This window comes from Choloepus didactylus, chromosome 8, assembly GCF_015220235.1.
Source record: "Choloepus didactylus isolate mChoDid1 chromosome 8, mChoDid1.pri, whole genome shotgun sequence".
Taxonomy (NCBI): Eukaryota; Metazoa; Chordata; class Mammalia; order Pilosa; family Megalonychidae; genus Choloepus; species Choloepus didactylus.
In genome coordinates, this window is record NC_051314.1 from 35,036,377 (window position 1) to 35,054,849 (window position 18,473).

At 44.3% G+C, this 18,473-nt stretch overlaps 1 protein-coding gene across 5 annotated transcripts in view; it reads left to right on the forward strand.

The window, feature by feature from the left end:
- The window catches only part of TMCC3 (transmembrane and coiled-coil domain family 3), a 69,260-nt gene extending 63,378 nt beyond the window's left edge, over positions 1–5,882 (forward strand). For all 5 annotated transcript variants that reach the window (XM_037846381.1, XM_037846382.1, XM_037846384.1 and 2 more), the window contains one exon: positions 3,836–5,882. In XM_037846381.1, the coding sequence (XP_037702309.1) occupies positions 3,836–4,138 (303 nt within the window). In that variant the 3' untranslated portion in view covers positions 4,139–5,882. The remainder of the gene's footprint in view (positions 1–3,835) is intronic.
- The last annotated feature ends 12,591 nt before the right edge of the window (positions 5,883–18,473 follow it).

The window sequence follows — 18,473 nt, forward strand, 5'->3', positions numbered from 1 at the left end:
ATTTGTAGGAATGTCAAGCCTTTGAGTGTGTACCACGTGCCAAGTACTAACAGAGCACTTCACATGTATTTCCTCATTTACTCTCCACCACAGCATACAAGGTAGTTCCTGTTACTAGCCCTAGTTCTCAGATACGGAGACTAACACACAGAGAGGTTAAGTGGTTTGAACAAGGTCTCACAAAAAGTCCTTCGATAATGAATGTGAATGAATATCCTGGAAAAGGTGGGACTTGAAGGGACGGGTGGGATCCAGGTGGCTGGAAGGAAAGGGGTGGCTGATCAGTATAAACAAAGGCACGTTCTGGTATTTCCTAATGTGATACTAGCACCATAGAAAAACAACCCTGGGCTTCTTGATCTCCCTAATCTTCAGGTAGTGCTCAGCTTCATAGGGACGTATTTCCTTGGTGGGCAGTGGTTATTTTCTCCAGCTCTGTGAAGGCTGTCAGCAGTTCGCCCCATTGTACAAACATAAAGGTAGAAATTTCTCCTGTGATTTGTGAGCTAGAGTCGCAACTGCCCCTGTTTTATTCCACTCTGTGTCTAGGACTGAGCCTGTGCTAATCCCAGATGTCTACTTGGACAGTTCTGGGAAGCCAAAGCATCAGAGCTGATGGGAAATGTTTGTCTCTGGAGACCACTGGCCTTCCTTTGGAGCAGAAGACCCTTGGCGGATTTCTGGCCCTGCTCTGGGTCAGGAGACTTAGCTTCACCACTGACTGGTTTGAAAACTTGAACCCATTTAAATGTTGTGTTGTCAGGACAGGTACTGACAGTTTATTAGGTCATTCTATTTTAGAACATGTCTGGGATGTCATGGGGTCATGTCTGAATGTATGGCTCAAAGTTGGTTGTCTGTTATTGGGAAGAGAGTTTAGGTTAATATTGTTACTCCCTTGTTATTTTAGGGGGGTGGGGTAGGGGTCCGATAAGGGGAGACACCACGCAAGGGCAACTTAAAAAAATTCAAATGAGTTCATTTCACCATTTCCTGGTTTCATCTCTAGCTCAGAAGTGCAAAGATGACATCAGTGTGAGTTTCTAAAGGGATCTTTCTTGTTGTGATGGTTAGAATTCTGGCTCTACCACTTTTCTCTGTGTGACTTTGGACAAGTTCTCCCTGTGCCTCAGTTTGCTCATCTGTAAAATGGAGATGTTAATGAGCTCTACCGCAAAAGACTGTCAAGAGGATTAAGTGGGATAATACATGTAAAGTACTTAAATCTTTGCTTGACACACAAGCAGTCAACAAATGTTGGCCATTCTTTTTAGAATATTGGTGAGTAGCCATGTATTCCTCAGGGCTTGGGGCAGTTGGCTCTGCTCAACTTCATCTTTATTTCCTGTGGTTTTTTTTTTTTTTGGTCTTATGGTTAGGTTATACCAGGAGGATGGCTAGTGGATGAAGGTGGCTACTGCAGAGAAGCAGGAGTTTTGTTGTTGTTTTAAGCATTTGAGGGATTTTGTTTGTTTTTTGTTTGTTTTTAATAGTTTTTAACCCTGAATTCCCAATTTAAAAGTGTTTAAAGATACTCCTTTCCTCTGCCCTCATACCCAGTATGTTAAAAAATGGGACCAGAGGAGTATTCAAGTTTATGGGGCTGAATATGTCTTGGTGCTATTCCTGGCAATTCAGTGTTCAATTTTCTTGGAGTTTACTTTTGGTATTTAAAAAAAAAAAAAAAAAATACTTGATGGCAGTTCTAAGGCAATTCAAAACTCAATCCCTTTTTGCATGTAATTCATCTACCTAATAGTAGATAAATGGATTTGCCTAAAATGTGGATCTTTTTGTCTTGTTCTGTCACCTTTTCCATGCCATACCTCAAATGGAAGAAACCTTTGACCCAAGTAGTTTAAAATAAGAATGCATTATTCCTTGAGGCAACTGTCTGTTATTGTAGTAAGTTTATAATGTACTTGAGAAAGCCAGCATTTCTTAGAATGTGAGAATCTGAAGACCGTTTACCTTTTTGGTTGGTAATGAAAGTTACTATGGTAACAGAGAAGCCTTTTCTTTGACCCATAGAGTGTATTCAGCAGAGGAAAAGCAAATCAATGTTGAAGCCATTGTGCTTGTTTAAAATCTGTAAAGACGACTGACTGTATGTTAATTGAGCAAATGTCTATTGGTAACTGAGCTAGACAATAGCTAATGAACTAAAAGGGGCACATTGTGTTGCCGGTGGTTAGGTCCTTTCTTCCCAGGAGGCTTAGGGATTTTCGTTCCTAAGCCTCGTGTCCTGTTACTGGCACCCAGTCTCTTCAGTATTCGACAAATGTAAGTGGAACAGGAGTGCTAGGTGCCCGGCACTAGGCTCTGTGCTGGGGATAGGAGCAACATGGCAAGATGAGCCTTGTTCTTACCCTTATACAGCTCACGGTCTGGGGGGGGTTGGAGGTGGAACTTGAGGTTAGACTTGACCTAGTCTGATGGGTCAAGGGACACTTCCCCCAGGAAGTGACCATCCAAGTGAGATCTGAAGGATGAATGGAAAATCCACAGGTGAAAAGGGGAGGGAGTGGATAGGTAAACATTTCAGGCAGAGCCCGTTGCATGTGCAAAGGCCCTGGGGGGGTTGGTGCACCTTTGCAGAACTGGGGGAAAGCCAGTATGGCCAGAGAATGGGGGAGCGGGGCAGGGGGCACCGGCCTGAAGTGAGGCTGGAGAGAGTGGCTGGGCCCGAACCACGCAAAGCCTTAAAGGGCCATTTTGAGGATTTAAAAGGTTTTCATGCAAGGAGTGACACAGATACATATCTTTAAAAGACCACTGGGCTGCAGTGTGGAAAATAGATGCATAGGGTTGGGGAACAAGAGCGTGTTTGGAGAAATTAGTGTAAAGCTATTGCAGGCAAGAGATTCTGATGTCTTAGATCAGGGTGGTGACCACGGGAGGAGAGAGGAGTGGGCCGACTGAGGTGTTGAATGTGGTGTCGACAGGGCTGAGTGATGGAATAGAGAGGAAGGTCTCACGGCCTGACTCACAGGCTTCTGCCTCAAGGAACTGGGTAGATCATGGTGCTGTTTTCTGGAGGGGAAAACAGGATTGGTTGGGGTGAGGGGTGGTTTGTGATCTATGAATCAATGTTTGGGCATGTTGAATTTGAGGCGCTTTTAAGAGGGTCAGATGGAGAAGGATATATGAGTTGATCTCAGATGAGTCGGCTAGGGTGAGATACGTTAGGAGTCATCTGTGCCTTGGTAATTGAAGCCTTTGCATGAGTGGGATCTAGGGAGAGCGTGTAGCTTAGGACAGTGTCCTGAGGAATGTCATCATTCAAAGAGCAGGCAAGAGCGGAGTTGCCCCAGCTTGGTCAGCCCATCCCCTTCCCTTTTCTCTCCACCCTCTGCTAGTCTATAAATGGATACACACAGACTCTGGGCAGTGGAAGGAAGGACCAGCAATTGAAGATTCTCCCCACTCCATGGCTGAAGGTAGAGTAGTCAGCTGTCACAGAACAGAACCCACCCCTTCTTGGGTTTTGTCCCTGATGGGCACCCACAGGTGCCAGTATTTTGGGTCACTGTATTTCAGATGTAGGTGGAATCAAAACACTTACTCATTATTCTTCATCTGTATGGTTTATGTATTTGCCTTACGGTTGTATCCACATCCACATGCTATCCATGAATAATACAATAAAATAAACCTTGGAGTTCTCGTGTTACTTCTTTGTCTACCATTATCACCATCATCAGTTTGGGTATTTGAAGTGCCTGGGCATCAGGTGTGCTGAGCTCGGGGGCTTTCATGCACATCTGAACACGCGCTCTCATCCCCGCCCGTGATCTCTACCACTGCTGATTCCCGCTCTCCCTCTTGCCAACAGGAAGCATTGGAATCCTGCCAGACCCGCATTTCTAAACTGGAGCTCCATCAGCAAGAGCAGCAAGCTCTGCAGACAGACACGGTGAATGCCAAGGTCCTCCTGGGGAAGTGCATAAACGTGGTCCTGGCCTTCATGACTGTGATTCTCGTGTGTGTGTCCACGATCGCAAAGTTCATCTCGCCCATGATGAAGAGCCGCTTCCACATCCTGGGCACCTTCTTCGCTGTGACTCTTCTTGCGATATTTTGTAAAAACTGGGACCCTATTCTGTGTGCCATAGAAAGGATAATAATACCGAGATGAAGCCACTGTTTCCTATCTTCAAGTTCTTTCCAGTTTTTATTTTAATGAAATCTTTGTGCATACTACCAGATTTTTAAATGAATGGTTGTGTCTGCTGAAGATGACCAGAAGGACTGGAGCTGTGTGGTGTGAATAACTCCACTTCTCTAACTCTGTAGCATTGCTGATTCAGCCCCTGTTGTCCTCGGTCCCCGTGCATCTGTTTCAGAGTTCTGCCCACACTGCTCACTGCCTTAATCAGATCAGATTTCCTGCCCACCTGACTAGCCCAGCAGGTGAACCTCTGTGTATTGAGCAGTTGGCATAATTAGTGACCCAGAAGGAAAGGGTTTTTAATTGCTCTCTTTCTCTTAAGTTTGGTTTCACGATTGCTAGTGGTTGCATTTTCCCTGAGTCTCATAAACAGCAAGGATATGGCATCCTTTGGGGAAATGAAGAGGCAAGGAGGAGGCGATGGTGAACGCCTGTGACCTCTTGAAGTACAGTCAATCCCTGTGTAATCCCTCCCACCTGTCCACGGAAGACTGTAGGTCCCATTGTCCACAGTAGTCGATTGTGTGTGACTCGCTGTAGCATGGGGATCTCATAGCACTCCTGTTTGTCTGACAGAAATCTAACCTAGGGCTTCTGTTGCACTTTTAATGGCCAGAAACATGGATTTATGAATGGAGCTTTCCCCTTATACCCAGGGAACCACACACTTGTTTTCAACTTAACTGGCTGGTGAACCTGGCATACAGAAATGCTTCCAAATCCCTCATGAAACTGACTTTAACATTAATTTTGAGTCCTGTAAGCACTACTCCAGAGGCAAAATCTTAATCATGATAACCCCCCTTTGAGGATATGATTCACTTTGTTATTCACTTTATTCACAGGTCTGTGAGGGATTGCAAAGCTTACTCTGACAAATGAAAACAAATGATGCTCCTGTTGCAGGGTTATTTTTTTCTCCTTTGACAAAGACAACAGAATCATAGCTTTTAAAGCTAGAGTGCACTGAGGAAGTCAACACTGGAAGCATGAGGAAAATATGACATTTGGTTTAATTGGGTTGTGGCTAGATTAGTGGGAGTAATTCATGTGGATGAAGATTGAGAGGGCCCTCTTAGGGATGTGAAGGACCAGCAGGGGTAAAATAAATTCAGTCTAGTATTGAGCCAAGATTACCATCTGTCTCTTATGATCTTACTGAAAATAAAATTTCTAAGGAATAGGATGGCCACATTTCCCCTGAGATAAAAGCATTCAAAAAACAACATCTTTGGCCTGTTGGGGGAATGCCACTCACTGTTTCCAGCCCAGAAGCTATTTCCCTTAAAATTTTTCTCTGTATATGTAACAAAAAAAAGACTTAGAAGGCTTTAATGGAAACTGTGTTGTTCAGCCCCTCCTCTCCCCACCCCAACCATTCTCTGAAGGTGTATGGAGGCACTTTAGTGAACATTTTATTCAAAAAAAAACATCAAATCACCTGGATTTAAATTAAGTGCAATATTTTGCAAACAGCTGCTCTTAGGGAAATCTCCTGAAAAAAATGTGACATAGTGTGCCACAGTTTGAGAGAATGGAATCGTTTAGCCTTTAGTACAAATTGGGTGTGTCTGAGTCATACAACTCAAGCTTTTGTTTTTAAAGTGTTCAATTCAGTAGTTTTTAGTATAGTCACAAATGTGTGCAACCATCACCACTGTCCAATTCCAGTCTCGAGATTTTTAAAATAATAAACATCATTTCCATCAAATCTTTGGTTATAAAGTATTTTGATTCAGGGAAGAGGGAATTACTAGTTCCACTGCCATATCTGTCTTCCCCATTCATCATCGGAACTCCACCTTGATCTTCCAAGCTGGCTCTAGATACACTGTCATCCATCAAATCTGGGGGACAGATAAGGGTTCCAAGTCCAGGGAAGGGAGGGGAGAAAGAATGGTATGCTTGATTCCTTTGGCTTTTATCCATTAATAGCCAGTGTTCCCTTTGACTGGGGCATCAGTTCCATGTGGGCTGAGGGCTGGGTTAATTCGTACCCTTGAATCAAGCTGGAACCTGGTGGGGCCCCTTTTGATAACTGAATCTTTCTGAAGAGCACTTGAGGCATGTCTGGGGTGGGTTGACTGTAGATACTGCAGTTAGTGCAGAGAGAAAGAGTGAGATCCCTAGCCCTTGAGGTCAAGGGCTCTGAAGATCCAAGAAGACTTGGGCCACCTCCTCATGCCCCACACTACGCCCCTGTCACTCAGCCTAACAAGTTTGCTTTCGTCAACACTTCTGCCCAGTTAGAGAAGTGGAGAAGAAACAGAAAGCAACATATTCTGCCCTCCCCAAGCTGGACCCGTTAACAGAACCCCGTAGAAACTGGCTCTATCCTGAAATATTACAGGGTCTAAAGCATCCCACCTAATCATGAATTCCTTTTAAAAAACTTATATTTCTGTGACTCTGATTAGCTCTCAACCATGTTTCACTTGAAAATGCTCAACCTACCTGGCATATTTATTTTAGAGTCTTCTGAAAGTTCATGATACTTTTTAATGAAATGATATATTCCAAGGTGTCTTAATCTTTTATTTGCTGCAGTTTATTCTTTTCTTGAGGAATAAACTGTCCCAGAACTTTTCTCTTTGCTGTCTAACAAATTAAATAAAAATTTTGTAAATGTACAATTAAAAGTAGTGATATAGTTATGACATATCTTGAATTTTGATATTTAATTTACATTTAAGTCAACCAATCCTTTTTCCCACTGTTTTATTTGTATGAACACCTGGCACACCTGAAGATGAAAACCAGTTTGGATGGGTAAGGACCTGGTTTCTCAAACATTATGGAATGCTTTAAAATGCTGAACATTGGATTCTAGCACTGAGTTTTTTCATTACATATTGTCTTCATGACCACCAGGAAAATGATCGTTTGCTAAGGACAAAGTAAAAACCTAAAAATACTCTGAGTATTGAATTTGTTTTTTCAGTTAATATTTTGAGTATGATTAAGGCAGAACAAAACATTCCCCCCCCACTCCCAACAACAGAGAAATCAAACTCACAATGAAAGCAGTAACTAAAGCTCTCCATTGCTCGTTTTGAACCGTAAAGGCAGGATTAGTCTCTAGTTTCCAGCATGGAACATTAATGTTTTTGCCTATAGGGTCATCATAACCTATGGATAGACTGTAATCTTCTGAAACCACCGCCCCCCCTTTTCATTTCAGCTTATGATGCTTTCCTCCTTCTCTGTCAAATAGCATTTGTGTGATTCTAGCCCTTCTGCTTTGTCTCTTGTGTTTTCACTTAAATATTGTCCCCATTATGAGTGTTTATTGCCCTGCCATTTCTCTGGCATATCAGGTTTAATTACGGGTTCAATAATAGTGACTGGAACTTGGCAACTAAATACTTTTGGCCTTTGGATTGGGTTTAGGTGCTGCTGCTGTATTTAAAATACCAAATTATTATTTTGCATCAAATGGACATTTTGTATTGAATTCCAGTATAGTTGGTTTGGAAAAACATTTAAGAGTACATGTTACTTTTAATATGTGTGATTCAACAACTTATTCTGCATGTTTCTATAATTTGGAGGAATGGACCAGGAGTAGGGAGAAGTGGCATTGGAAATTCATCGTTTTATCTGGAGAGAGGTATTTCAAGTAGAAGTTTAGCACATGCACTAAGCATGGGGTTGGTTTAAAAAGATAAACCACTTTGAAAAAGATGAAATTGGCCTATTTACATCAAAAGCAGTTAAGAAGCTAAAAAGAATATTGCAGTTAACAAGAGCTTGGTGACCCGTAAGATATAAAAGCAGAAGTAACCTACAGTTTTCTAAAGTCAGTACAATTCTCTGTTTTAAGAAGCTGGAAAGTAGTGTACCTTGATTGTTTCAGGAATGATTTATGTGTTGCAATTTTAATTTATTAAAGCATGTCTTCTGTGTTTGTTCTAAGAAAAATGTTTCAACAACCGTGCTTTGCATTTAAGAAAATGTTTAGGCACTAGTTAGCGGCTCTGAAACTAGAAACTGGAAATGTTTATTGTGGTGTCTGTGCGGTCTATCGCAGAATTTCCATGTTGTGGAACACTGTGTCGTTTCAGTTTCATGTCATAAAAGTCGTAAATCCTCTGTAGATCGTCACCCCATTGTGGGATCAGCAACGAATTCAAAGCAGGTGCCGTTATGTTTTAAACAAACACTTGATGTTAGCTTTGGTGTTAAATAAAGAGTTAGACTTCTTAAGTTTTCACATTTGTCAAAGCCCATCTCAGTAGCAATCTCAGCAGCAGACATGGGGTGTGGGCAGATTAATTTTTAAACTAATTTCAAGTCTTCTATTCCATAGGAAGTTGGCAATGTATGATGATTAGGCCCTATGGGGGAGGGGGAAGTGGTCTTATTGGAAGCCAGGACCTGGGATGCTAGGAGATGTGTCCTAGCTTTGCGGGAAGGGAAGGGAAGGGGCGCTGGGGTGCCGAGGGAAAAGGAGAAGCTAGCTGGGGCTGGAGCCATGAGAAGACAACAACGAGGGAAATAACAACACAGGGGCGCTCACGCCCAGGTAATTGGAAGAGCAAGGAGACACAGCCCTCTGACTTGGGCGGCTTATTTAATGGGATTTCTCTTATTTGTATGGTGCTTTGGTGTTAACAGAGCACCTTGTTTCATAAACTTATCTGGACCAGCCCTAAGACAGGGGTGCCACCATCCCCATTGTCCTAGTTTGCCAGTGATTCCCTGAAGGATGCCAATGACATCCGGAAAACCTCTGTTAGCTGGGAAGGCACGTGGCTGGCGACTGCTCAAGAGTTCTGGTTCCAAAATGGCTTTCTCCCAGGACGTTCCTCTCTAGGCTTCAGCTTCTCTCCAAAATGTCACTCTCAGTTGCTCTTGGGGCGTTTGTCCTCTCTTAGTTTCTCTGGAGCAAAAGTCTGCTTTCAAAGGCCATCTCCAAAATGTCTCTTTAAACTTCTGTGCATTCTTCAAATTGTCCCTTTTGGCTGTAGCAAGCTTGCACCTTCTGTCTGAGCTTATATAGTGCTCCAGTGAACTAATCAAGGCCCATGCTGAATGGGCAGGGCCACACCTCCATGGAAATAATCCAGTGAAAGATCTCACCCTCAATTGAGTGATCACATCTCCACAGAAAGATCCAGTCAAAAGTCTCCAACCCAATCAACACCAATAAGTTTGCCCACACAAGATTGCATCAAAGATAATGGCGTTTGGGGGGACATAATACATCCAAACCAGCACACCCATTACATGGATGAAATTGAAGCTCAGACACATGAGCTCTTCCTGACATCAAAGCTAGTGAATGAAGGATTCAAGACTCTCTTTGCCTTTGCCTTTTCTTGATCGTGTCTTTTTAGCCCTCTGCTTCCAGTCAACTTGACACCCTGAGCAGTTTTCTCCATTGGTTATCAGCACCCAGCCTGTGCAAACAAAATCACTACAATGCTTAGATGATAGAAAAGTTCTTAAATTTCCTGCCCTGGAAAATAGAGCATATTTGAAGCTTTGGAAATCTTGTAGGATGTGACTGTTATTCTGCATGCCCTTTATCATTTGATGCTCTGGAGATGCATATAAAGAAGAAGAAAGTGACTGCATTAAGAGTGTGTCCAGCCCAACATATTCCCAAATGCTGCTTTGTGGAAAACACTTTACCAAGTTTGTGTTTCCCTGAAAAAAAGAGAGAGAAGGTGATTAGTTCGATTCTGGCTAATCATAAAGATATTGCTCTGGAATACTGCTTTTCAATTTTGAGTGATGTATGGACTCCTAATATAAGAGGAAAAATTATCTTGGACACCTGAGTATGTCTGTAGTCACAATGGAGCAAAGTCTTAATAGCCTGTCATAACTCCTTTTTCTTAATTTGAAATCATAAGATTGCAGATGATCTGCAGACCCACATACAGAGTTACTTTCTAATAGGTATCACCACGAGATGTAGAAATTTCTAGGACACACAAGGGCCATGGCAATACCAAACAGCACATTTCTGGGTTTTCATAGCTGTGAGATAACAGCTAACATTCTTTGAGGATTTACTGTGTGCCAGGTACTGTGCCAAGTGCTTTTGGTGCATTATCAAATATTTTCATTCCAACAGCCTAATAAGACAGACACTATTATCCCTGCGTAACAGAGTTCAGAGTGGTTGTGTAACCAGCAACATCACACAGCCCCTGATGGTGGAGATGCTTATTCATCCCCAAGCTTGTGGGGCTCTGAAGCGTACACTAGTAATGCTGTCTTATACTGCTACAGAAGGACTTGAGTGATTGGTTCTAGTCACTCAGTGGCTCCCCAGCACCTGCAAGGTAGAGGACTCTCTTCTGGAACCCTAGAAAGGATCCCTGTTAACTTTAGAACTGGAGCCATCAATACTGTGGTTGCAAATGGTACATTTTTACCTTTATGCTGCTGTCTGTGCTATGGGGAAGGCAGAGATACCTGAAGCTGACATCCTAGATCCTTGGAGAGCCAGGGACTGACAGATTTGCAGATGAAGAGAAATGGAAAGCTATTAATTAAAGAAATTTTGACACCTTCCCGGCTTCCTGAGGTTCTTGGGGTATGTAACTGGCAGTTGGCTTGGCTGAGTATTTATCAGCTTTTTTGCTCAGCTCTGAGACTGTGAAGTCCCTGGTGGTTTCTGCTCTGTGCTACGTGACATCTGCTACCATCTGTGGTGGCTACCTATGAAATTTCTCTCCTTGCTAAGCCAGCCAGAATTTCTCCCCTGCCGGGCCCTTAAGTTAACTACAGCTGTTAGCAGGAGCAATTGTCAGCCGTGTTAACAGCTGTTTTGTTGTTGGTTGTTGTACCCTGGCCCAGGCACTGGGAATTGGATCACCCCCCCCCCCCACTTTTATTCCTGTTCTGCTTTAAAATAAGCTACTAAGTAGTAGAAAGCAAGCCAAGTCATGCATTGGTCTGTACTAGCAGTTAAGGACTAATTTGCCAAAGAACCTCTCAAGAGGCCTGGATTATTCTGATTCTTGGATTGTCCACCTCACAAGTAACGGTGCCCCTGAGCCTTCCCCCACTCCCAGGTGTTTAATCCCCACAGCTTTTCTGACTGCTCTTCCCTCATCATACATCCTCTGGGGCTTAAAGGCCAGGATCTGTAGCTCCAGGGAAGACAGACCCCCAAATTTAGGAAACTGGCAGGATACTTTCACCCACTCAAGCCAGCAGAGACCCAAGCCTGCTGGGAATCACAGATAGGTAACCCTCCACAGACACGGTGGTCAGAATTGTTTTGATGTGACTTCCTATTATGCATAGGGTCCAGCCTTGTCAGCAAGAAGCAATCACCTAAGAAAGTCAATGAAATGAGTGCACGAAGTTGAAATGGAGGATGCCCAATCAGTCATTCAACAAACATTTATCCTCAAAGGAAAAGCTGAAGGACACAAGGAGGCCGAAGGCTGATGGCCGACTTTCTTGGCGAGCTGGAGAGGGGGCAGCACTGTGTGCTGGGCCCTGTTGGAGGGATCCTGACTCACCAAAGCAGTGGGACTTCTGGGTATTGGTTTATGGAGCTCATTCATGGTCCCCTTTGAGAGAACATAATGCTTCTCAGGCTTCTGGTCAAGCCCAGCTGTTTGTCTGACTGAGCTGTCCAGCTGGTCAGAGCATTTCAGTTCCTTGTGCAGAATATATAAATATGCATTTAAATCAATAAATTTGCTTTTTCTTGTCAGAGTTGAGTTGGCATGAATCAGTTTCACAGGAGTGGTTGCCTTTCTTAAACTCACAGGAGTGGTTGCGTTTCTGAGCTATTGTGCAACATATTTGGGAAGCTCAGCATGATACCATGGGGGTTTCCCTTACCCATAATCTGATTAGTCTGGGGAAAAACATTTAATCTCTCAGAATCTCCCTTTCCCAAACTGCTAGCTACTTAGGGTTGAAGTTTTACCTGAGGCAAAGTGCTTAGAGCCAGGCCTTCAGTCATTTCCCCTGTTTTCTGAGCACCTGCTCTGTGCCAGGCACAGGGATAGGGAACAGTGTCATCATGGAGGCTACGTTCTGGTGGAAGGACACCGATCACAAACAAACATATAATATTTGGGGGTGGTAAGGGCCATGCTCTGAGCATTTTAACCTAAAATTAAAATCACCTCTTTTCTTCCAGAGGAAATGAACTTCCTGAGTGTTTTGCCTCTTCGGTTCCATCTCACAGCCAGCCACGTGGGCCTGGCGGAGCAGAGCCCTTCAACGTGGAAATATTTCTAGGTCAGAGAGACTCAGCGCAGCAGCAGGAGCACTTGGGAGATCTGGGGTGGTTCTGTTTGGAAAGGGGATGAGATGCTCCTGGTTTGCCTGCCCGTTTTGGCTTGAAATGAATAACATGCAAATGAGCACCTGGCTCTGAGTCAGCAGTGAGTAACCTCCTCTGCAGGAAGGCGAGCCCTGGGTGCCTCTGTGTCCCTGAGGAGCTTCTCACAGGCGGCCTCTGCACCCTCACCCCTGGGCCTGGCCCGTGCGCTCTGCCCCGTCACCAACCTGGGTCAGCCCAGCTGCTCGCTGCCCCTGTGCCCAGGCCTGCTTCCGCACTCCCTGGGCCCTGGGGATCCTGCCTTCAGGATGTGCCAAGGGAGCCACTCCCCTTCCCTTCCCCAAAAGCTCTCCCTCCACAGAGGGCTGGGATGCCAGCTTCTTCAGGTCTACACCCATCCCCCTTCTTCACTCTTCTTCATCCTCCTGTCCAAGACTGACCCATCCACCTGTTCCCCCTGCTCCCCGCCCCACCTCTTCTGAGCTCTCGCTCCTCCATCATCTCCTGTGACATCAGTGCCTGTTTGCCACACATGTCCACCCTGCTGCCCTCCCAAACCCTGCCTTTCCTCCACTCACTGCTCCTTCACTTCCCCTTCACCACCACATTTCCTAAAGGAATGGTCTCTATTCCCAGAACTTCTTAATCCACTGAAAGCTAGTATCCACTCCCAACACTCCCCCAAAGCTTCTCTCAGTGGGGTCACCCAGTTGCAAATCTGGTGCATACTTCACATCCTGTATCTTCGCTTAACTTCTACATCATTTTCCATTGCAACTTTCACCCCCGCCCCCGAAAAATTTTCCTCCTGCTGGGTGTTTCCTTGACACTCTTCTTCTGGATCTCCTACCACCTCTCGACCACTCTCCAGTCTGCTTTGGCTCCACTATCTCTGTTTCACCCCCTCTGTACTCAGGCTCCATGATTTCAGCCATCATCTGTATGACTAATACCATCCTCTCTAGGTGGCAAGCAACTGCCTCCTCTCTGAGCCACAGATCCATATACTCAACTATCTACTCCTCCTCTCTACATAGATATCCTTAGAGCACCACAAAATATGAAACCAAGCTCAGTGTTTTGCCTTTGCATCCAATCTGCTCTTTCTAACGTACCTCATTCCATTAAAGGCAACACCACCATCTACCCAAACTTGAAAACTCAAAGCCATCCTCCTCCTCCTCACCGGCACCATCACGTTAAGTCAATTCTTCCTTCTAGATAAACCCCTACATTGTTCATCTCATTCTATCCCAGCTGCCATTACCTTGGATTGGGCACCATTATTTCTCCCCGGGACAGCCTCCTAAATGGTGCCCCTGGTCTCCAGTTTTGCTCCCATTCAATATATCCTGCATGGTTCTGCCAGTGTGATCTTTATAAAATGCAAATTGGATCACCTTGTTCCAGTGCTTAAACCCTTCAGTGGTTCCCTGCTGCCCACAGGGTGAAGTCTGAATTTCTGAGCAAAGCCCCCAAGGTCCTCAGTGTACTGGAGCCAACCCACCTCTCCGGCCTCATCTCCCACCCCCTACACAGGATGCTCCCCTCATCCATCCCTGAGCCCACCTGCTAGTTCACATCCTTCCCTGCTTCTCCCCTCAGGAAGGACCTCACAGAGAGCCAGATTTACAGGTGGCGGCCAAAAAATATAATGAGCAAATATCATATACTAAGAGAATGGAATTTGCCACTGGAGCTAATTTTTCTTACCCACTGGATTATGAGCACTGGGTAGGGCTGGGACCTTGTTTTCTTCCTCCTTATCTGCCAGACCTAGACAGTGGTGCTCATTAAGTGTTAACTGAATTTGAACTGGATTTACTCAACCTGCTACCAAAACCACTCCCAATGCAAAGGGACAGAGTCGTCTAACTGGAACAGTGCCACTTCTGAAAGGCTTTCATTCAGTTTCACTCTTGCTGATACTGATCTTTTCCTCATCCTGCTCTCTCCATTCTTCTCCCACCTCATAATAAAAGGAACTCTGGGGCCATAAAGCAGACCTCATAAAACCTTGCTGGGGTCCAAAGTCCATACTGGCTAAAAATAGAGCACATCTCAGAGCCTCGCCCCAGACTGGCTTTAGGTAATCTTCTGTTTTGTCAAAAAGTGACCTCATTTCTGGAATTAAAATAAGGAAACATGATTTACAAGGGACTTTTGAAAGATAAAGAAAAACAGCTCCTGTTCTTTGAATATGTTATTTGCCAGGCACAATACTTACGGATTCCATGTATTACCCCACAACAGCCATAGGAAAAAGCTGCTGGCATCGTCTCATTTTACACTTGGAGAAACTGAGACACAGAGGTGGAGACACTGGAATTCAAACCTTCATCTGTCTGATTCCAAACCATCAGGCCACTTCCAGGGGCACAAGACAGTCTGTGACAGTCTGTGCCTTTGGCATCCTGAAATAAGAGAATTTCTGTAATGTCAATGATTTGTGAGGTTAATGGGACAGAATATTAGAAATTTTTGACTTCTGAATTCTGAATTTTCTAGGATGTTTGGAAGCCATTATTTAGAATAGATAGTCTAGAAGTTAGAGGCAGGGATCCAGCCTTCAGCTACAGCTGCACAGCTCTCCCAAGGGCTGGCCCCTCTGCACCTACAGAGGACCTGTTTGGAAACTTTGGGGGCCCCCCATTCAGCATGAGGAGACCCAGGGCTGCTCCTAAGTCCCAGTACCATATACATTTTTAAAATGTAAATAAAATAACATCAAATCACATATGCTATATATTTGGGGATATATAATTCATATTTTTAATAGAATTTGTTTTTTTTTTTTTTTAATTTTGAAACAATCTCCAACTTAGAGAAAAGTTGGGTGCTCTTAGTACTAGGAATTATATTTTTTCTGAACCAGTTGGAAGTGAGTTGCCAACCTCATGCCCAATCACCCTCAAATACTTTATTGAGTAGTCCCTAAAAGTAAGGACATTCTCCTACATGACCACAATACTACCATCAGAATGAGGAAATTCATTTGATATATTACTGGCATCCAACCCTCCAGCCCCCTTCAGCTTTTACCAGTTGTCCCAATAATGTCCTTGATAGCCAAAGTATCCAGCACAGAATCATATGTTACGTTTCAGTTATTTTTCTTCCTTTCATCTGAAACCATTTCTCATTCTTTCCTTGACTTTCATGATCTTGATGCTTTTGAAGATTACAGGTCAGTTATTTTGCATAATGTCCCTAGAATTTATGTTACCTTGTGATTAGATTCAGATTATGCGTCTTTGGTGGGAATATCACAGAAGTGACACTGTGTTCTCATTGTATCTTATCAGATGGTGCATGGTTTCAATTTGTCCCATTAGTGATGACTTTGCTTTGATCACTTGATTAAGGCAGTGTCTGCCAGGCTCTTTCGCTGTACAGTTATTTTCCCCTTGGTAATTAATAAGTATTTGTGGGGAGGTACTTTGTAACTTCCATCCCTCATCAGACTTCCTATTTATTTATTTGTTTGTTTATACAAGAATGGACTCACAGTTTCTTACCTTATTCATTGAGTCATAATCCATGCACCATTATTCATTTTAATGCCAAATTGTCTCCTATTTGTCCAGTGATGGGAATTCATGTCCCCATCATTCTTTGAGCACCTCCTTGCTTTTTGGCACAAGATGTTCCTTCCCAGTCCCAGACCTGGAAGCAGCCATTTCTGCAAGGAGCTCTGTACTTCCCTTTAGTGGAAAATGGGATTTAGAAGTCAGGAGCAGTGGTTGTGCTCTTTGCTATTGGGGTATCAGCACTCCCGAGCCTTCTGGGTGGACAGCGCGAGGGGACGCATGAGACATTTGTGTATGGATGTGTGTGTCTATGATATAATATAATATATACATATACATTTATATTTATTTCTGTGTAGATTCATGAAGATACACATTTAAATCTCTATAAATGTGTGCATCTATCTACTGAAAACATGAGTTCACACCAATACCTCCAAATCCAATCTAACACCTCAGCACCCATGCACGTTTCCTTGCTTTCCATATTTGTAACTCCCTTCTCCACCTGTGAAAACACTGACTTCTATTGTCTGTCCTATATTTTCTCATTTGATCACCCCGTATATATGTAATTACCATCTCTGCGCCCCCTCCTCCCTAATGTGCCCTCCCACATCCCGTGTGGGCTGTCACACCCCACGCCAGGCCACCCCTCCACCGGGTTGCCCTCCTCACCCTGCTTGGGCTCTCAGGCACCTTGCTGGGTCGCCCCGAAGTGAGGACACCCTCTGCACCCTGCCCCGGCTTTGACATACGCTCCGGGCTATCCACTCCCCTTCAAGCAAGTTGAAAAACGAATATAGATGCATGTTTTTAAAAATTCAGATGTAATGTTCCCTCTACCCAGATCCCCAAAGCCCCTCCTGAGAGGCAACTGCTGTTATCTGTGTCCTGTGCCTCCCTCCAGCTATTTTAGGCATATATAATATATGTGTGTTCCCTTTATCAACCAAATTGGAATTTTACCTTTCTGACATATTTCCTGTTAGTCTTTTTGCTCTGCCTATATATAATTTAACAAAATTATAGGAAAAATTTTCCTATGTTCCTGTATTTGGGTTCTTCCAAAGTATCATTTTAAGTGGCTGCATAATTTTCTGTCATACGCATGTGTAATTTGTCTACTCTGTTGTTGGATATTTCTGATTTTTTACTGTTGTAAATAACTCGCTTTTAGCATTAAGGTGCCAGGGGAAACTTGGAGCCAGCTCAGACTAGCGAAAGAATTTGGCTGCTTTCAACTGCTGGCAACAGAATATTGAGCTAAAAGTGACTAAAACAATGATGGAGTTTATTTTCCTCACTAACAGGCATTCCAGAGATGGGTGGTTAAACTGAAGTCTTAACTAAGACACCAGAATGTGAAAGATAAAATTCCAAAGCCAGGTCACTATATGCAGAACTTCTAAAACGAGTGACTAAGGGCCTCTCCCTGTGCGCTTGAATTGATTTTTTCTCTAGATTTCTTCTGAAGTGGCTGGGCTGGAGAGCTCTACCACCCTCTCCTTGAGGCTGGTGCCTGAGAGAGCTCTGACACTCGTTCCCTGAATGACAGGTAAGGAAACTAAGGAGGCCTGTGCCTGCCAGATACAGGAGGGCAGGCTTGGAAATGGCCCCAAAGATGCTCGGAGTTTCTAGTGGGTCTGACCCAGGCCGCACAGGAGAGAGAGCCTGCAAGAGATGGATTGGGCCAGAGGAATCCCGGCAGAAAGAAGCCAGAGGTGGACACAGAGTCCCTGTGGGGCTGAGGAAGGGAGTCCTGGAGAGATGCATCGTCTCAAATCAAGGGAGTTACAGGGGAGAATTCTCCAGAGATGGGGATCTCTTAAGAACGCACAGCAGTACCCAAACCAGAGAGCCCAAGGCAGCTTAAAGCAGTACCATCCGAGGAAGACTCTTCCATCATCTTAGCACTCCGCCACCCCAGCAGGCTGATAGGAGGGAGCGCTGGGTGGGAGGAGGAGAAGCATGAGGCAGGAAAAGAGAGAAGAAGGCAGCCACACACCCCTTTCCACTGCAGGCTCTGGCCTGACACAGGCCTGACCTGACGGAGGGGAGACTTGTTAAATCCGGTCCAGGGTTTCGATTAATCTTGGACCAGTCACTCTAATTCCAGAACTGAGACTGTTTGCTATTGAAAGTGACTTCTGGCTTTCTCTAAGAAAAGCCATGGGTCGGCTAGAGCTTCTGTCAAGGCAGAGAGATCTTACCCACTGAATAGTTTTCGGGAATGGTGAGAAACAATAGAGTTCGTTTTTATCACATCTCATGAGCTGTGTGCTCAACATGCCAGTTATAAGCAGAATAAAAACAACAGATGTATTTTTCTCATCTAAAAAGCAGTTGAGAAGTAGGTGGTTGTGGGGTTGGCTCATTAGCTCACGGAAAGCACCAAGGACCACGTCCGTCCGTCTTTTGCTCTGCCAGCCTCAGTCCACCAGTGGTGTCTCCCCTCCTGGCCACAAGCTGGCTGCCCCAGATCCAGGCATCACATCCCCACACAGAA